The sequence below is a fragment of the Oncorhynchus clarkii genome, chromosome 19, assembly GCF_045791955.1.
Source record: "Oncorhynchus clarkii lewisi isolate Uvic-CL-2024 chromosome 19, UVic_Ocla_1.0, whole genome shotgun sequence".
NCBI classification, from domain to species: Eukaryota; Metazoa; Chordata; class Actinopteri; order Salmoniformes; family Salmonidae; genus Oncorhynchus; species Oncorhynchus clarkii.
This window is the reverse complement of record NC_092165.1, coordinates 24016468-24035077: the sequence shown is the minus strand read 5'-3', so window position 1 is coordinate 24035077 and position 18610 is coordinate 24016468. Positions and strand designations below refer to the sequence as shown.

Here is an 18610-nt window from a genome sequence, read left to right as displayed (position 1 = left end):
CTCCATGCCTCTTGTGGATCTCCAAGAATTCTCTGGTCGAGCTCCCTCTCTCTCTCTCTCTCTCTCTCGCTCTGTTTACTATGTGTGTCTGTGTTTGTGTGTTAAAGCAATGAATTCAGAGAGCCCTATCAATACCCTGTGCTCTGTTCTCCCAACTCTTTTCCCCAATTTACACTCCTTCACTCAGAGAGAAATATATATATTTTGTATTATCCGTGGAACAGGTTGCTTTGGTGATGTTAATGTTTATATGGAGGAGAGCTAGAAGAGTCACATCCCAATGGCTCTGTCGTGTGCAGTTGAGCAGGACCATTTTGTTTTGCCTCTAACTTAGCTCTTCGGTTTCCTTCCAACCTGGGATAGGTGAATGGTCCAAAGAGAGTGGCGGAAGTCATGAAGGGGACCATCAGTTAGTCATACATTATGGCTGCGTTTACACAGGCAACCCAATTCTGATCTTGTTGCCACGAATTGGCCTTTTGACCAATCAGATCAGATTTTTTGCCAATAAGGACTGCCTGTGTAAACGTAGCTTATGCGACCTGTCATGATGTTATCAAGAGAGAAAGGAGTACTGGGGATAGACTACAGTGTAGCGCAGCCTCTTGGTAATGAGGTTTAATGTATGGATCTGTAAAAAAATATCTTCTCTTTTTTCATCTTGTCTTCTCCACCCCCCCTTCCCCTCATTCTCTCCCTCTCTCTGTGTCATGTATCTAGATGGAAGTTGTTAAGACTGGAATAACTTTCCTTTCATTGTATCGTGTGCCTGGTGAATCTAGACCCACTCATGCACCACTAATAGTTATTCTTCCTGGCACAGAACGTTGCGTTCCTGGTATCCAACTCCATTCTTGACTCATTCAAAGGCAGGCTCCTCTGTTATGACTACTGGGATACATTTGTTTTAACACCCAACCTCAGCTAAAGTAAAGCCCCAACCTGAACCTGTTCCATGAATGGCCTTCTCTGCTGCAGACCTCTGGTTTTTGGTCATGCTGAAATCTAGCTGAAGGTTGGAAGTGGAATGCATGTATGGGTGGTTTGTGGAGGGGATTGGGGAGAGGACATCTGTTTTGCGTGTGTTAGAGACACAGCCAGATATATGAGTCAAGACAGGATACACATGATCAGTGGATAGAAGGCTTTGATCAGAGGCAGAACACAGAGCTGAGCACAGCTCTGAGCCCAAAAAATGTTTATTTTTTAAAACAGCAACGAATATACCTTGATATAAGCTTCTAATATCTTATGTTTCACCGAGTTGTGGCTGAGCGACGACATGAATGACATACAGCTGGTAGGTTATACACTGTAGTGGCAGGGTAGAACAGCAGCCTCTGGTAAGACAAGGGGTGGTGGTCTATGTGTGTTTGTAAACAACAGTTGGTGCACGATATCTAAGGAGGTTTCGAGGTTTTGCTCGCCTGAGGTAGAGTATCTCATGATAAGCTGTAGACCACACTATTTACCAAGAGAGTTTTCATCTATATTCTTTGTAGCTGTCTATTTACCACCACAAACCGATGCTGGCACTAAGACCGCACTCAATGAGCTGTATACGGCCATAAGTAAACAGGAAAACGCTCATCCAGAGGCGTCGCTCCTAGTGGCCTGGGACTTTAATGCAGGGAAACTTAAATCCATTTTACCTAATTTATACCACTATGTTAAATGTGCAACTAGAGGGGAACAAGCTCTAGACCACCTCTACTCCACACACAGAGTGGCATACAAAGCTCTCACTCGCCCTCCATTTGTCAAATTTTATCATAATTCTATCCGCCTGATTCCTGCTTACAGGCAAAAACTAAAGCAGGAAGCACCAGTGACTCGGTCAATAAAAAAGTGGTCAGATGAAGCAGATGCTAAGATACAGGACTGTTTTGCTAGCACAGACTGGAATATGTTCCGAGATTCCTCCGATGGGATTGAGGAGTACACCACATCAGTCACTGGCTTCATCAATAAGTGCATTGATGACGTCGTCCCCACAGTGACTGTACGTACATACCCCAACCAGTAGCCGTGGATTACAGGCAACATCCACATCCAACATGAGCTAAAGGGTAGGCTGCTGCTTTCAAGGAGTGGGACTCTAACCCGGAAGCTTATAAAAAAATCCCTGCCCTCAGACGAACCATCAAACAGGCAAAGCGATTCTGACGCTTGTCGGATGTGGCACAGCTTGCAAACTGTTACAGACTACTAAGGACTATTACAGACTGCACAACCGCAAGCTGCCCAGTGACACAAGTCTTCCAGATTAAATTACTTCTATGCTCGCTTCTAGGCAAGTAACACTGAAACATGCATGAGAGAATCAGCTGTTCCGGATGACTATGTGATCACGCTGTCCGTAGTCAATGAGTAAGACCTTTAAACAGGTCAACATTCACAAGGCCACAGAGCCAGATGGATTACCAAGACGTGCACTCCCGAGCGTGCGCTGACCAACTGGCAAGTGTCTTCACTGACATTTTCAACCTCTCCCTGTCTGAGTCTGTAATACCAACATGTTTCAAGCAGACCACAATAGACCCTGTGCACAAGAACACTAAGATAACCTGCCTAAATGACTACAGACCGTAGCACTCACATCTGTAGCCATGAAGTGCTTTGAAAGGCTGGTCATGGCTCACATCAACACCATTATCCCAGAAATCCTAGACCCACTCCAATTTGCGCACCACCCAAACAGATCCACAGATGTTGCAATCTTTATTGCACTCCACACTGCCCTTTCCCACCTAGACAAAAGGAACACCTATGTGAGAATGCTCTTCATTGACTACAGCTCAGTGTTCAACATTGTAGTGCCCTCAACGCTCATCACTAAGCTAAGGACCCTGGGACTAAACACCTCCCTCTGCAACTGGATCCTGGACTTCCTGACGGGCCGCCTCCAGGTGGTAAGGGTAGGTAACAACACATCCGCCACATCCGCCACACTGATCCTCAACACGGGGGCCCCTCAGGGTGCGTGCTTAGCTCCTTCAGCCCCTGTTCACTCATGACTGCATGGAATGATAGTTAGACTCCAACACTATCATTACGTTTGCCGATTACACAACAGTGGTTGGCCTGATCACCGACGACAATGAGACAGCCTATAGGGATTAGGTCAGAGACCTGGCCGTGTGGTGCCAGGTTAACAACCTCTCCCTCAACGTGATCAAAACAAAGGAGATGATTGTGGACTATTCCCCCTGAAAAGATTTGGCATGGGTCCTCAGATCCTCAAAAGGTTCTACGGCTGCACCATCGAGAGCATCCTGGTTGCATCAGGATAGCAACTGCTATAGCAACTGCTCGGCCTCCGACCGCAAGGCACTTCAGAGGGTAGTGCGTACGGCCCAGTACATCACTGGGGCCAAGCTTTCAGAGGAAGGCCCTAAATATTGTCAAAGACTCCAGCCACCTTAGTCATAGACTGTTCTATCTGCTACCGCACATCAAGCAGTACCGGAGCACCAAGTCTAGGTCCAAAAGGCTTCTTAACAGCTTCTACCCCCAAGCCATAAGACTCCTGAACATCTAATCAAATGGCTACCCAGACTATTTGCCTTGTCCCCCCTTTTATTCTGCTGCTACTCTCTGTTAATTATCTAGGCATAGTCACTTCAACTCTAACTACATGTTCATATTACCTCAATTACTAACCTGTGTCCCCGCACATTGACCCTGTACCGGGACCCCCTGTGTATAGCCTCACTACTGTTATCTTATTGCTGCCATTTCATTATTTGTTACTTTTATTTCTTATTTTTTTCTTAACACTTATTTTACTTAACACTGTGTTGTTGGTTAAGGATTGTAAGTAAGCAAATAAGATTTGATTTGATTAACCTACATGTTAGGAACACATTTGGCAGCGATGACAGCTGTGCCTCTTCTTGGGTAAGTCTCTAAGAACTTTGCAAGCCTTTGCCATAGATTTTCAAGCAGTGACAGATGCGGCCACCACTGCTCAGTGACGTGTTGGAACACAAGGCTTTGTAATTGAGGCCAAAAAGTGTATTCCTTTGCCATGCTTTTTTTGCAGTATTACTTTAGTGCCTTGTTGCATACAGGATGCATGTTTTGGTATGTTTGTATTCTTCTTTTCACTCTCTCACTTAGGTCATTACAATGTTTGTCGATCCATCCTCAGTTTCCTCCCATCACAGCCATTGAACTCCGTAGCTGTTTTAAAATCCCTTATATCCTCGGGGTGACATCTTTGAGCAGTTTCATTCCAGTCCTGTTTCATTCCAGTTCAGGACTGGAATGTATCATCAAACTGTATCATTGATGTGTCTGGGTGGTTTAATACGTCACCCACAGCATAATTATTAACTTGACCATGCTCAAATAGATATTCAATGTCTGATTTGTTATTGTTGCCCATCTATCAATCTCTGCCTTTTTTATGAGGCTTTCGAAAAGCTCCCAGGTCTTTGTAATTGAATCTGTGCTTGAAATTCAATTCTTGACTGAGGGACTTTACAGATGCTATATGTATTGGGGACAGAGGAAGGGTTAGTCATTCAAAAACCCCTATTATTTCACACAGAGTGCATGTAAATTATTATTTGATTTGTTAAGACACATTTCACTACTGAACTTATTAAAGATTGCCTAATCAAAGGGGGTGAATACTTATGCAACAACTATATTTTATTTATTTATTTTAAAAATGTACTATAATTGTTTTTAATTTGTAAAAATGTGTTGATTTTATTTTGTGTAGATCAATGACACAAAAAAAACACAATTAAATCTATTTCAAAACCCCTTTGTAATGTAACAAAATGTGAAGAAATCCAAGGGGGGTGAATACTTCTGATACCCACATCCATAAGAACAGTACAGTGTGATATCCTACCATGAAGAAAGACAGTGATGGGTTAGACAGACAGACGGACAGACGGACAGACAGACAGAGATGAGTTAGACAGACGGACAAAGCACAGTCAGTGTCAAGTGACTCAGCTGGGTTTGATGTTGTTGACTCAAGCGGCCTCTCTCTCGGCCCAGACTCATGGACTACATACTAAAGTGAACCAGATGATGGAGATTTATGTGTGTGTGCGTGCACACGGCCGTGCGTGTGTGTATGTGTACATGTGTGAATGTGTTTGTGTGCATGTGTGTGTGATATTCTACCTGCTTGTACCATCCCAGGTTTCACTCCAAACCTCTATCCCTGTAGACGGTATTACTGCTAACGCCAACCAGCTGTGATGTAGACTGACAGACTGACTAAATCTCTTCTCTGTAAAGAAGATACCTACATACCTTGTGGAGTAAAACAGCTTTGACTTGAGTTGTGTTGTATGTACTTTGATTGACTGATTGATAAAGAATAATACATACTGTATAAACAGTACATACATTTTAAACATGACAGCACAATAAAGTCAGATACTTATTTCCATTTGATTTATTTAAGTCGGCAAGTCAGTTAAGAACACATTCTTACACTGGGACAATTGTGCATCGTCCTATGGTACTCCCAATCACGGCCGGTTGTGATATAGCCTGGAAGCGAACCACTGAAATGCAGTGCCTTAGACCACTGCGCCACTCGGGAGCCCATTTTGGTTATTAAAGTGCGTGGTGCAGAAACATCCATACTGTTAAGTGTTGTCTCAGAGCCCTATACTAGGAATCAGGTTTGAGCATTTACAGAGGTAACTTTGGTCAACTTTGAGTTCAACTCGGGATAACCGGTACCATGAAAGTGACTCACCTTTTAGCCAGTTTAATCTCTATGGGAATGAATCTTTCAGAACTAACCTGCTCCCAGGCAGGCTAACGCAAGGCTAACTCCATTTATCCTGAATGAACTGTCTGAGCTGGGAGTTGAGGAACAATGAAATCAGATTTCCTCCCTCATAAAGATTGCCCTTCATTTGAGGACGACTGATTAAATATTTTATTAATCAAATGTTTTTTTGTGTGTTAAAAATAGTCAAAAATAACCACAAGTAAAACTTGTGTATACAATGACTTAATACATTTATTTTATCGAAAGAAGTGGGGAAAAAGGTGATTGTGCATTGATAAGCACACCAAAGCACAACAAAGACGACATTAATGATAAGTAATAACATGAAGACAGCACTTGTAAAAGCTTATTTGACACAATAGCCTGCTGAAATGGCAAGATACCTTTTTTTCATTTTGATTTGAACATAAATGAAAATGGGGCACTGACTCGCCCATGGATTGATGTTTCAGCATTGTTTCAATAAAGAGTTCAGCGTTCGACTAGCCATGTGCAACATGCACCCGCAGTTACAAGCCTCCTAGAATTACTGCCAGGTGGACAAGTGATATCAAATCAAACTTTATTTGTCACATGCGCCGAATACAACAAGTGTAGACCTTACCGTGAAATGCTTACTTACAAGCCCTTAATTGCAGTTCAAGAAAATATTTACCAAATAAACTAAAGTAAAAATTATAAAAAGTAACTCAAGTAATACAAGTCAGTGTGTGAGGGTACAGGCTAGTTGAGGTAATTTGTACATGTAGGTAGGGGTGACGTGATTATGCATAGATAATAAACAGTGAGTAGCAGCAGTGTACAAAACAAATGGGGGGGTCAATGTAAATAGTCCGGTGGACATTTGATTAGTTGTTCAGCAGTCTTATGACTTGGGGGTAGAAGCTGCTAAGGAGCCTTTTGGTCCTAGACTTGGTGCTCCAGTACCGCTTGCCGTGCGGTTGCAGAGAAAACAGTCTATGACTTGGGTGACTGGAGTCTCTAACAATTTTAAAGGCTTTCCTCTGACACCGCCTATTATATAGGTCCTGCATGGCAGGAAGCTTGGCCCTAGTGTTGTACTGGGCCGTACGCACTACCCTCTGTAGCGCCTTATGGTCAGATGCCCAGAAGTTGCCATACCAGGCGGTGATGCAACCATGCCCTCAATGGTGCAGCTGTATAACTTTTTGAGGATCTGGGGACCCATGCCAAATCTTTTCAGTCTCCTGAGGGGGAAAAGGTGTTGTCGTGCCCTCTTCACGACTGTCTTGGTGGGTTTGGACCATGATAGTTTGTTGGTGATGTGGACACCAAGGATCTTGAAACTCTAGACCCGCTCCACTACAGCCCGTCTATGTTAATGGGTGCCTGTTTGGCCCACCTTTTTCTGTAGTCCACGATTGAGGGAGAGGCCAGTTCTCTGACCTCCTCCCTATAGGCTGTTTCATTGTTATCGGTGATCAGGCCTACCACTTGTATCATCAGCAAACTTAATAATGGTGTTGGAGTCGTGTTTGGCCATGCAGTCGTGGGTGAACAGGGAGTACAGGATGGGACTAAGTACACACCCCTGAGGGGCCCCAGTGTTGAGGATCAGCGTGTCAGACAAGTTATTGCCTACCCTTACCACCTGGGGGTGGCCCGTCAGGAAGTCCAGGATCCAGTTGCAGAGGGAGGTATTTAGTCCCAGGGTCCTTAGCTTAATGATGAGCTTCATGGGCACTATGGTGTTGAACACTGAGCTGTAGTCAATGAACAGCATTCTCACATAGGTGTTCCTTTTGTCTAGGTGGGAAAAGGCAGTGTGGAGTGCGATTGAGATTGCGTCATCTGTGCATCTGTTGGGGCGGTATGTGAATTGGAGTGGGTCTCGGGTATCCGGGAGGATGCTGTTGATGTGAGCCATGACCATCGTAGTATGGATGAAGCCTGAGCTGGAATGTGAAGCTAACTGTAGCTGGCTGTCTTTAGAAAAGCCTGAGTAGATCTAGCTTACTTCATAGTATACACATCCGGTTAGGTCATGATGATGTGAAATTGAATTAGCTCATTTGTTGTTATCTTCATTCAGTCAGTCTTCAGCATGTTCATTCAGTCTTATCTAACTACGTGTGGAATGTTCTGTAATGCCACAGAAATGTCATCTTGTATCAACATTTATAAGATTATTGTCTCTGAACATTTCACAACATTTTAAAAACATTCTGAGAAAATTTCTGATCCAAAATATAGTGTTGCAACAATAGGACAAAGCTGGTGCATGGGCCTGCATCAGGACTCTTGTTAAAGAGATACCTACTCTCAGGGATCATCTCAATGGATGGATTATCTGTAATCTACTATCAACCTGTATGAGGTGATGCATGAAAAAATGAAATAATTGATCTCTTTTTTCTTTTGGTAATATCTCAGGCTAGCCCGGGTGGCGATGTGGGTGAGACTCTGGAGGACCTCCAGCAGCAGAACCAGCTCCAGAGCCTGGCATCATCCAACCCATCCTCTCAGAGACCCCGACGCCGTGGCTGGTCCCAGGGGGTTCTACCCAAACCAGAACCAGAGGAGGACCCAGAACCCTTCATCCTGGACCTCAGGAACTTCCCTGAGCTGGCCAACGCAGACCTGGGATCTCACAACCCTAATATACAGGTACGTTTTCACAACCCTAATGAATAGGCAGGTTTACACAACCCTAACGTACAGGTAAGAGAGGATAATGAAATATTACACTATGTATTATATAGTACACTACATGACCAAATATATGTGGACACCTGCCCATCAAACATCTATTTTTAAAATCATGGGCATTAATATGAAGATGGTCCCCCCCTTTGCTGCTATAACGGCCTCCACTCTTCTGGGAAGGCCTTCCACTAAATGTTGGAACATTGCTGCGGGGACTTGCTTCCATTCAGCCACAAGAGCATTAGTGAGGTTGGGCACTGATGTTGGGCGATTAGGCCTGACTCACATTCGGCGTTCCAATTCATCCCAAAGGTGTTTGATGGGGTTGAGTTCAGGGCTCTGAGCAGGCCAGTCAAGTTCTTCCACACCGATCTCGACAAATCATTTCAGTATGGACCTTGCTTTGTGCACAGGGGCATTGTCATGCTGAAAGCGGAAAGGGCCTTCCCCAAACTGTTGCCAAAAAGTTGAAGGCATAGAATCGTCTAGAATGTCATTGCATGCTGTGGCATTAAGATTTCCCTTCACAGGAACTAAGGAGCCTAAACCATGAAATACATCCCCAGACAATTATTCCTCCTCCACCAAACTGCTCCAGAGTCCAATGGCGGAAAGCTTTATAACACTCCAGCCAACGCTTCGCATTGCGCATGGTGATCTTAGGCTTGTGTGTGGCTGCTCGGCCATGGAAACCCTTTTCATGAAGCTCCCAACGAACAGTTATTGTGCTGATGTTGCTTTCAGAGGCAGTTTGGAACTCGGTAGTGAGTGTTGCAACCGAGGACAGATGATTTTTCTATGCGCTACGTGCTTCAGCCCTCGGCGGTCCTGTTCTGTGAGCTTGTGTGGCCTACCACATCGTGGCTGAGCCGTTGGTTCACCTAGACGATTCCATATCACAATAGCAGCACTAACAGTTGACCGGGGCAGCTCTAGCAGGGCAGAATTCTTACGAACTGACTTGTTGGAAAGGTGGCATCCTATGACGGTGCCACATTGAGTCACTGAGCTCTTCAGTAAGGCCATTCTACTGCCAATGTTTGTCTATGGAGATTGCATGACTGTGTGCTCAATTTTATACACTCAATTCGTCAACAATGGGTGTGGCTGAATAGCTGAATCCACTACGTTGAAGGGGTGTCCACATACTTTTGTATATAGAGTGTATCTCTGGAGCTCTTCTGTTTAGTACATCAGAATATATCACACGTTATGGTTGTATGGGCTTAGTATAGTTTCCAGTATTGCTTACATCCATCCAACGTTCCTTTCAGATCTACCAGTAGTGTTATCGGATCTACTGTTAGTGCAGAGTGAAGAATTTAATAAAAGGAAGCTATTGAAGAGCATTGGGATGAAGTCTGTATCTTTATATCAATGATCAATTGGAAGGAAGCTTATTGTAATAATGTTTATATCTAACCATTGTCTCAATGACCCCAAAGCTTTATAGTACCCTATCGCTCTGGCGTAGGGAAGGACAACTGTCACAGCAAAGATTTCAGATTTCAGGATGTTTGTAATGATACTATGTACAGGATTACCTGCACACACGCACACGCACACACACACACACACACACACACACACACACACACACACACACACACACACACACACACACACACACACACACACACACACACAGCGCTGCATATATGCATCATTATTGTTGACAGCCAATTTATTCAGCGACGAACTTTTGCACCTGGTTTTGCAATCCAGTTTCTCTGTATAATGTGTGAGCCATGCCAAAGCCTGGTTGACAGCTAATTCTCACAGGGCTGCGTGTTAGAGTAATTTAGAAGCATAATGACTTAAGGTTAACAGAAAACGACTGAGGTACCAGATTGCTGGATTGAGTGCTTTCAGTAAATGTTAGCTGATGGGTAACAATGGATGGTTGGAAAAGTGTTGATAGTATCAAACTGTGCCTGCCCTGGAGGCAACTAGCAGAACGTAGCTGATCAAATTATTGTATCCAAGGGATGGTACACTCTTAGAATAAAAGGGTTCCCAAAGGGTTATTTGGCAGTCCCCATAGGAGAACACTTTTTGGTTCCAGGTAGAATTTTCGGGGGGTTCCATTTATAACTCTTTTGGGTTCAATGTAGAACCCTCTCTGGAAAGGGTTATACATGTAACTCAAAAGGGTTCTTCAGAGGGTTCTCCTATGGGGACAGCCGAAGAACCCTTTTAGGTTCTAGATAGCACCTTTTGTGTACCATGTTTTGATCCGGCATGAAAAACACTTAATAACTCATGTTCTTCGTAACCGAGTAAGTTAAGAAGGCAACATTTACTGAGCGGGGCAAGGAAGTTACTTTCTTTAAAGTGGGCTGAATCCTGACTAGACACCCATGCACAGAACTCAGACTTCTGTGTACATCATGCATTGATGTCTATTAGGATTTGCACAAAATTCAAGTTCCCTAGTTAGGCCTGGGTAAAAGGCAGTATTTAATAGGTTTAGAGACTGTATTCCTCTAGTGGTGTTTCATATCTTATCGCTGCTACTGTTCCCAACACACTGTGAACCACTGGCCAACAGTAGAGTTTACAAGACTCTCTGTTTTCCTTGCATTTCATTTAGTTGATCATTTATCCCTCAAATTTCTTTCTTGCTATTATTGTAAGAGGCTGCAGGGACTCCAGAATAAGAAGGGAGGTGGGGCGTTTGCTCTAAAGCTTATTGTATCACCCCAACACACACGTGAATGCACACACACGCAGGCACACACACGCATGTACACACACACACGCACGCACACACACACACACACACATACACACGCGCGCGCACGCGCACACATACACTGACTCCCCCTCCCATCTTTCTTCACAGCTGTTTTGAGTCGGAGCGGCCTCTTAAATTTCTCCATGCGAGACCTTTACAGTGGGGTGCTTCAAGTCTGCCATGATGCTCAAACATCTGCATGGGGTTTAGGGAGAGAGCAGAGAAAACAGCCAAATCTGAGGGGTGAGAGGTCACCGCATTATTTTATTATTTTAACAAGCACTTTTTAACGTGCTCTCCAAGCGCAGCAGATCTTGATTATCTCAAAAGTGCTTTTTTATACAGAAGTATGAAGAAAAAAACGTTCATTTTATTTTTAGTGTTATTGCAGAGGGTTTATGTGTGCAAGTGGATTTGAAAGGAAATTAAGTTAGACTTTGGGGAAAAACTGACACAAGAGAAGCCCAGGTATCCAGAAATTGAAAGAGCCTCGTTATTATAACAAGGAAAATGTGTTCTTGATCCAAGTGGGATTGGGCCATCCTTTAGTCTATAGGAACCAGACAAAGCTATTTGGTTTTATAAGTCTTTCTTTGGGAGCCAGCCGCTAATATCCTTGGTTGCTTTAGTGGGCTTTTTACCTTGTTATCACGTCGGCTGGAATTCATTGGTTTTGACTGTGGAGGGTCATAGCGTGACGAACTGAGTGAACCGTACCAAACTGTACTGGCACACTATGGGGAATAGAATACAACAATAGAGTAGATTTGAATAGAACCAAATGCGTCCGATATATAAATAATGGTGTTTAAAATATTTTTGTCTTCCAATACACACGCGCACAAACACTCGTCCCTCTTGCTATCATCGTTGACAAATTACCAACAATCTGCATAGTACAATCTCCTGATTGACAATACACAGGAAATATTTTACTGGGAGTGGCTTAGTTCCCTATGGTTTGTCTGGGGCATTAATACTGGAAGTGCCTGTCCTTCAGATCCATGGTTATGTATGAGTCACAGCCTATAATGGGTCATAGTTAGGCCTAATACACTTCCTCCACTTACCGCTCAGACAGGGGGAAGGAAATAGAGCTCAGCTTCAATGTGCAGAGGTCTTATACAGTACAGTACACTACAGTCCAACTTCACCCCGCTGACAACTAGCAAGAGCCACACAGTGAGCTGGCTATGTCCTCTCTTTGCCCCTTGGAATCATGCAGGCTTGTAATGACGCCACAGTGTGTCATGTCCTACTAATTCGCTTATTGGTTTTTAAATCAAGCATTGTCATATTTTGATATATGAATCTTCCTTGACTTGTTGGTCTACTGACAATGATTGTCAGCAGAGAGCGAGGGAGAGACACAGAGAGAGACAGAGAGAGAATGAGATGATGTTAAGGGTCTGACAGGCATAAGACTAGTAGCCATGACTCACCATCCTAATCTGTGTCTTTAGCCAGTGGGTTGTCTTTATAAACAGTTGTAGCAGCCATCAGATGGTAACTACTAGCAGAAGCATAAACAACCATGCCTTTGTCTGGACCTGCAGGCTCGTGGCAGTCTATCAGTCTATCCCCTATCCCTCTATCTTGCTCCCTCCATCTCTAGCTATCCCTCCCTCTCCACCACCACACACCCTTATCCCACACCTCACTCCTTCCACCCCTCCCCTACTTCACTTCGCTTCTCTTCTCTATCCTGCTTTCTCCATATACACCTCCCTTTACAACCCCACTCTAAGTATCTCTCCCGTCATCCCTTTTCACTCTTCCACTCTGTTCTCTACGTCCCTTCATCACATACTACCCCAACCACCTTCCTTACCTTCTCCCTTCATCACACATGCCTGGACACACTGTCTACAAACCTACCTACACACCCTCAGTACCCTGGTTGGTTCATCCCAAGAATCTAGTGGGTTCAGATAGGACATCAGACTGGCACCAAGACAGACCATGTTGTTTGACGGGGGTGGAAGGGGGTTGTTTATTTTTCTTTCCAATGTTGCACGTCTGGGGCTGAGCCTGATGCTGTAAATGTTAGGTTGTTTACAGTAGAAGCAGTAATGTTAGTATATAGAATGGTAATGGACAGTGGTTGAGCAAGGAGTTTTCCCTGAACACGTAGCCTGACTATGGAAACATTTACATTTCAGCAGACGCTCTTATCCAGAGCGACTTACAGTAGTGAGGGGATACATTTCATACTGGTCCCCTGCGGGAATCAAACCCACAGCTTTGGTGTTGCAAGCGCCATGCTCTTCCAACTGAGCTACAGGGAAGTACCTCTGGTCTCTAGTTGTTATTGCTGGTATAACTAGTTTTTCCCGGTGAGGTCATGTCAGGAAAAACACCTGGTCCTAGTCATATTTTCACCAGGAAGTACATATCACATACAGTACTGGAAGGGTTTTTCCCCTATCCCCATAGTTTCTTTAACCTCTGTTGCATTCCCTTCCTACCGTTACTAGCCTGCCTTCGATTCCTGTGACTACAGTTACAGAAGCAGTTTTGTGGCCAGTGTATGTGTTATCAGTATTACTCTACAGTCATGGCTGTTTTACTATCATCTGGGAAAGTACTGTGTGTTCAATAATTGCTAGCCATCAATCGCACCAGAGTCTGTGACACCCTGGCTGCGACCCAAATGGCACCCTACTCCGTATATAGTGCATTACTATCAGTCCTGGTCAAAAGTAGTGCACTATAGAGGGAATAGTGTGCCATTTAGGATGCAGCCTGTAAGACTCCATAAGATTACACAAGCAATTGTGTTGAATGTTACTCTTGGCAACAGCTTCGGTCCAGAGGCAATTTACTCTATGATTTTGTTGCAATTTGCTGAGGATAATTATGAAGTGTGAAATCACACCCTCAATTCCCAGTTGTAGAAAGGTTAACTTTTATAAAGGTTTCACATTATTCAGTTGTGATTACACAGAATGCAATATTCTATACATGAAAGGAGGACTGGAGACCTGGGAAAGATTTTGCTACTCGTATTATCACTTGAATTAGTATTTAATTAGTACACACATGTTGAGAAGGGTGCAGAAACCATGTGTGTTTGGCATTGGCATGTTGTTCAAGGCAATGAAAAAAGTATTTAATTTGAAACCTAAAAGATCTCTTTCATAGTGTATTTGCTCTCTCTCTCTCCTCTCTCTCTCTCTCTCTCTCTCTCTGTATGTCTCTCTCTGTCTCTCGTTCTCTCTCGCCTCCCCCCTCTCCTCCAGGTGACCATCGAGGTGGTGGAGGACCCACAGACAGAGATGGAGATGGACCTGGCCAAGGAGGGGGGGGAGGGGGGCCGCAACGACTGGTCCCTGTCATCGGAGGAGTGGCTGGGCCACAAGAAGCTGTTCTGGCCTCTGTTCTGGGAGTACCCAGACCAGGCTGAGAGCGGGCCTGGCAGCAGGGCCAGCCTAGAGGAACAGGAGCAGCCCACAGAGGACTATAACTACAACCCTGAGGATCAGGAACCTGTGCTTAGTGGGACCCGGGGGACTGGGGTGGGGACAGGCGTGGGGGTGGGGGGTGGCTGGGGCAGCCGCTGGAGCAGCAACAAGGGATGGGACTCCAAGGAGAACTACGGTATGTTTTTCATGATTAAATGTTTTTGTTCTTGTAATTATCACAAAATTATAGATAAAGAAGGAACAATCCAGCAGAATCAAGTTACAATGGGTGTTTCTCAATATGCATACTACCATGCTCCACGCTCTCATGCATTCTACGAGGACGTTCCCTTGAGTATGTTCTTGTGAGGACGAGAGTGTGGAAAACGCATAAAACATTACATTTGACAAGCACTCGAACTCCCCGGACCCATATGGGCTTGCATCTGCACACACTACAGTGGGTATTGTAGGGAGGTAAACATGCCAAAATGAACATAGAATCTATTTATTAACGTATCAAGATCAAATACGTATGAGATGTGAATGGGCAACATGTCATTCTGAAGACAGAGTTTATTTTCTCTCACTTCAGCTCAAACAATGGCCATTGATTTCAATAAATGTTGCATCATTTTTTACATGGTTGCATCATAATTCTGTGCATACTTTCTATTGTGGCTTGCATCGATGTATGCTTCAAAATTTATACAAACAGAGTATGCATCCGAGAAGTGCCCTCCGAGCTCCATTTGACATTGATTTGGACTCCTACCCCTCCGTGTTCCAATTTGCGACACATCCAATGTGTACCATTGTGTAGCACCACCACCTGCCTGGACAATGCACTGCAAATAACATCCTCTTAAAAAGACACCTTTTTAAAACGCCCCACAGGAAGCAGAAGTTTTGGCCCTTCAGTTTCTTCGACAATGATTAGATAAGGTTTCTAAGAGAATGTATGGCTTGTGTATTGTTACTTTACCTTTCTATTGTAGAAGAGGGTTCCTCCTGTTTGTTTGGTGTCCCTGATCTGATCACAGATCTGAGAGAGGGCTGGTGTTTGTGTATGGTTCGGGGGTCAGTGGTCAGGGCATGTATGTGGCGAACTGTCTGAGATGTTTTTGTCCTGACAGTTTCCTCCACGAGGCTCAGAGACAGCAATACTACGAGCCTCCGTCCCCCACTGCCTCCGTCCCCCACTGTCTCTCCTTTTCTCCCCCCGCCTTACCCTCTGTTCCTCCGACATGATTTATGATTCGAGGCTGTTCGCTCAAGGTCCGCTACATAAACATGTCAACTCCCTCCCTCCCTCGCCCCCTCCCTCCCTCCCTCCCTCCCTGAGGCTCTCTTCCAAACCCTCCCTCCCTCCCTGAGGCTCTCTTCCAAACTCTCCCTCCCTCACCTCTATGATGCCTATCAGTTGTAAACAGCCAGCCAGGAAGAGGGAGGAACAGGACTTGGCCTGTTTCGGTGTACTGTGTTCACCTTGGATAAAGTCATGTTCATGGCATGAAAGATGATTGCATTGTTGGATGTTTAGGCCTACTGTCTACTGGGGAGACAATTAGAGGTGTTTGTTGAAATCCTAGAGATTCAGCTTTACGTTCCAAGAACTTAAAGATTTAGAGATAACTTACTGTAAACTTGATATTGTATACTGTAAGGCCTGTAGGTTAGCCTCTTTAGAAATGCTGCTTTTGATGGTCATTATGTCCCATTATAAGACATCCAAGAAGGTTGATCTTTATAGTGAAAACTGCCCAAGACATGCTCTTACAGACTTGATGTCGGCTACTCTGTATAGCCTTTCCTTATCCTCTCCATTCCCTTCCAGGGATAACTGTATCTAACTATTTTAATATGTGGCTCATACTGAAATAAAATGGCCAAAATAGAAAGATTACAGGGCTGCATTCAATGAAGAAGGTAGGAACATTTTCGGGAAGACCTTAATTCGCCTCCGGTAGTTATAATCTGTCTGAACCTTGAACTTTCCTTGTCAATCCTCAAGCTCATTCATTAAGCCCTCTGGAAAGAGCTTCAGTTCTTGGCTCTGGCTCTGTGTTCCGGGTTTTTGGTTGGTTGTTTTAGTGTTCTCTCTCGCTCTCTGACAGTAGCAGTTAGCCACCAGACTAGCTAACAGCTCTCTAATGCTGTTAACCTGATCAGTAGGCAGTCACCTCTAAGTGAGACCAGTCAGCCCACAGTGCTACGGCTCTGCTTTGTCTGTTGCGCTCTGCCAAAAGAGCTCTGATAGATTATTACTATTACTATTCGCATAGGGGTGGGGTGGAGACATGTTGGCTAGTTGGGGGAATGGGATGGGATGGGAGGTTGGGGGTGGGGGTGGAGGCCCACATCTTTTTGATTTTCTATTATTTATTATTCAACTCTATGTATTTCTTAATGTTATTTTGAGTGGTAGCCTACGGGTACTTCTCATTTGAAATGGATAGTAATGTATCCTAAGAAAAAAACAATAAAACAAAAAAATATCACACAAAAAAATATTTAAAGACATGATTAAAGATATGGTAGAGTACAGGTCAGATAATAACAGGGGGAAAGATAAAGCTAGTGGGCTGGAGAGATCAAATTGAAAGGGGGAGAAAGAAAGAGATGGAGAGCATGAGGGCAGGCTCAGGGAGGAACTGAGAGAGCGAGCGCTCGACCGTCAGTCCATTGTGTGTGTCCTTTGAAGTGTGTGTCCTTTGAAGTTGACACTGGTTCTTGGGATAGAGCAGTCATATGAACCTCTGCTGGGCTGAGTTTCAGGGTAATGGTGGCATGGTGTCTCCTCACAGCCCCCTGGCCAAACAACTAATATTTATTTGTGATCATTTAGACTGAAGAGAGGGGGGGAGCACAGGCATTTAGGGGGGTGGAGGAGGGGGGGCAGGAATTGTCAAATCAAATACACAGATTTAGCAGATGTTATTGCGGGTGTAGTGAAATTCTTGTGTTCCGAGCTCCAACAGTGTAGTAGTATCTAACAATTCATAACAATACATATTCATCTAAAAGTAAAAGAATGGAATTAATAAATAAATAAATATTACAATGAACAATGTCAGAATGGCATTGACTAAAATACACTAGAATACAGTACATATGAAATAATGCAGAAATTCACAAGCAGTATGTAAACATTATTAAAGTGACCAGTGATTCCATGTCTGTTTTGTTGAGGGGCAATTGGGGCCCTCTTTTTAATGCCAAGCTTAATTTACTCTTCCATTCCCCAAAATCACTGAGATTAGACAATGGCACAGGAGAGAATGGCTGCCGTTTTACATTCTCCTAATCAATTGTGCGATTGTGTGTGTTTTGTCGAGTTATTTCTAAATGATTGTGTACGTAATGTTTCTGCCGCCGTCTCTTATGACCGAAAAGAGCTTCTAGAAATCAGGACAGCGATTACTCACCTCGTATTGAAAGACTGTTTTTTTCTTTAACGAGTCGGGCGAGAGGGATTTAGTCCAGACACACGACAAGGCCCTCATCCCCGTCTTTCGCAGGAGAAAGAGACAGAGATTTCGAGGACGAAGGTCAGGGTGCCTGGACTAAAGAGATTAAAGATTTAGAGATAACTTACTGTAAACTTGATATTGTATACTCTGGTGGTGAGTGGGTAATTTGCCTTTACCATCGGTCCTATTAGCCAACGTACAATTATTGAAAAAATAAAATAGACTAACAACAAGCACGTATATCCTACCAACGGGACATTAAAAACTGTAATATCTTATGTTTCACTAAGTCGTGGTTGAACGGCGACATGAATGACATACAGCTGGCGGGTTATACACTGTATCGGCAGGATAGAACAGCAGCCTCTGGTAAGACAAGGGGTGGCGGTCTATGTATATTTGTAAACAACAGCTGGTGAACGATATCTAAAGAAGTCTAGAGGTTTTTAGAGTATGGAAAATGCTCATCCAGAGGCGGCACTCCTAGTGGCCTGGGACTTTAATGCAGGGAAATTTACCAGCATGTTAAATGTGCATTTCTACAGGCATGTTAAAT

At 44.0% G+C, this 18610-nt stretch overlaps 1 protein-coding gene across 1 annotated transcript in view; it reads left to right on the top strand.

Annotated features, from left to right (window-relative positions):
- Window positions 1-18610, top strand: part of LOC139374950 (isthmin-2-like) — a 56360-nt gene that overhangs the window by 17764 nt on the left and 19986 nt on the right. The window contains exons 2-3 of the mRNA XM_071116222.1: window positions 8168-8401; window positions 14420-14777. Of these exons, the coding sequence (XP_070972323.1) occupies window positions 8168-8401; window positions 14420-14777 (592 nt within the window). The remainder of the gene's footprint in view (window positions 1-8167; window positions 8402-14419; window positions 14778-18610) is intronic.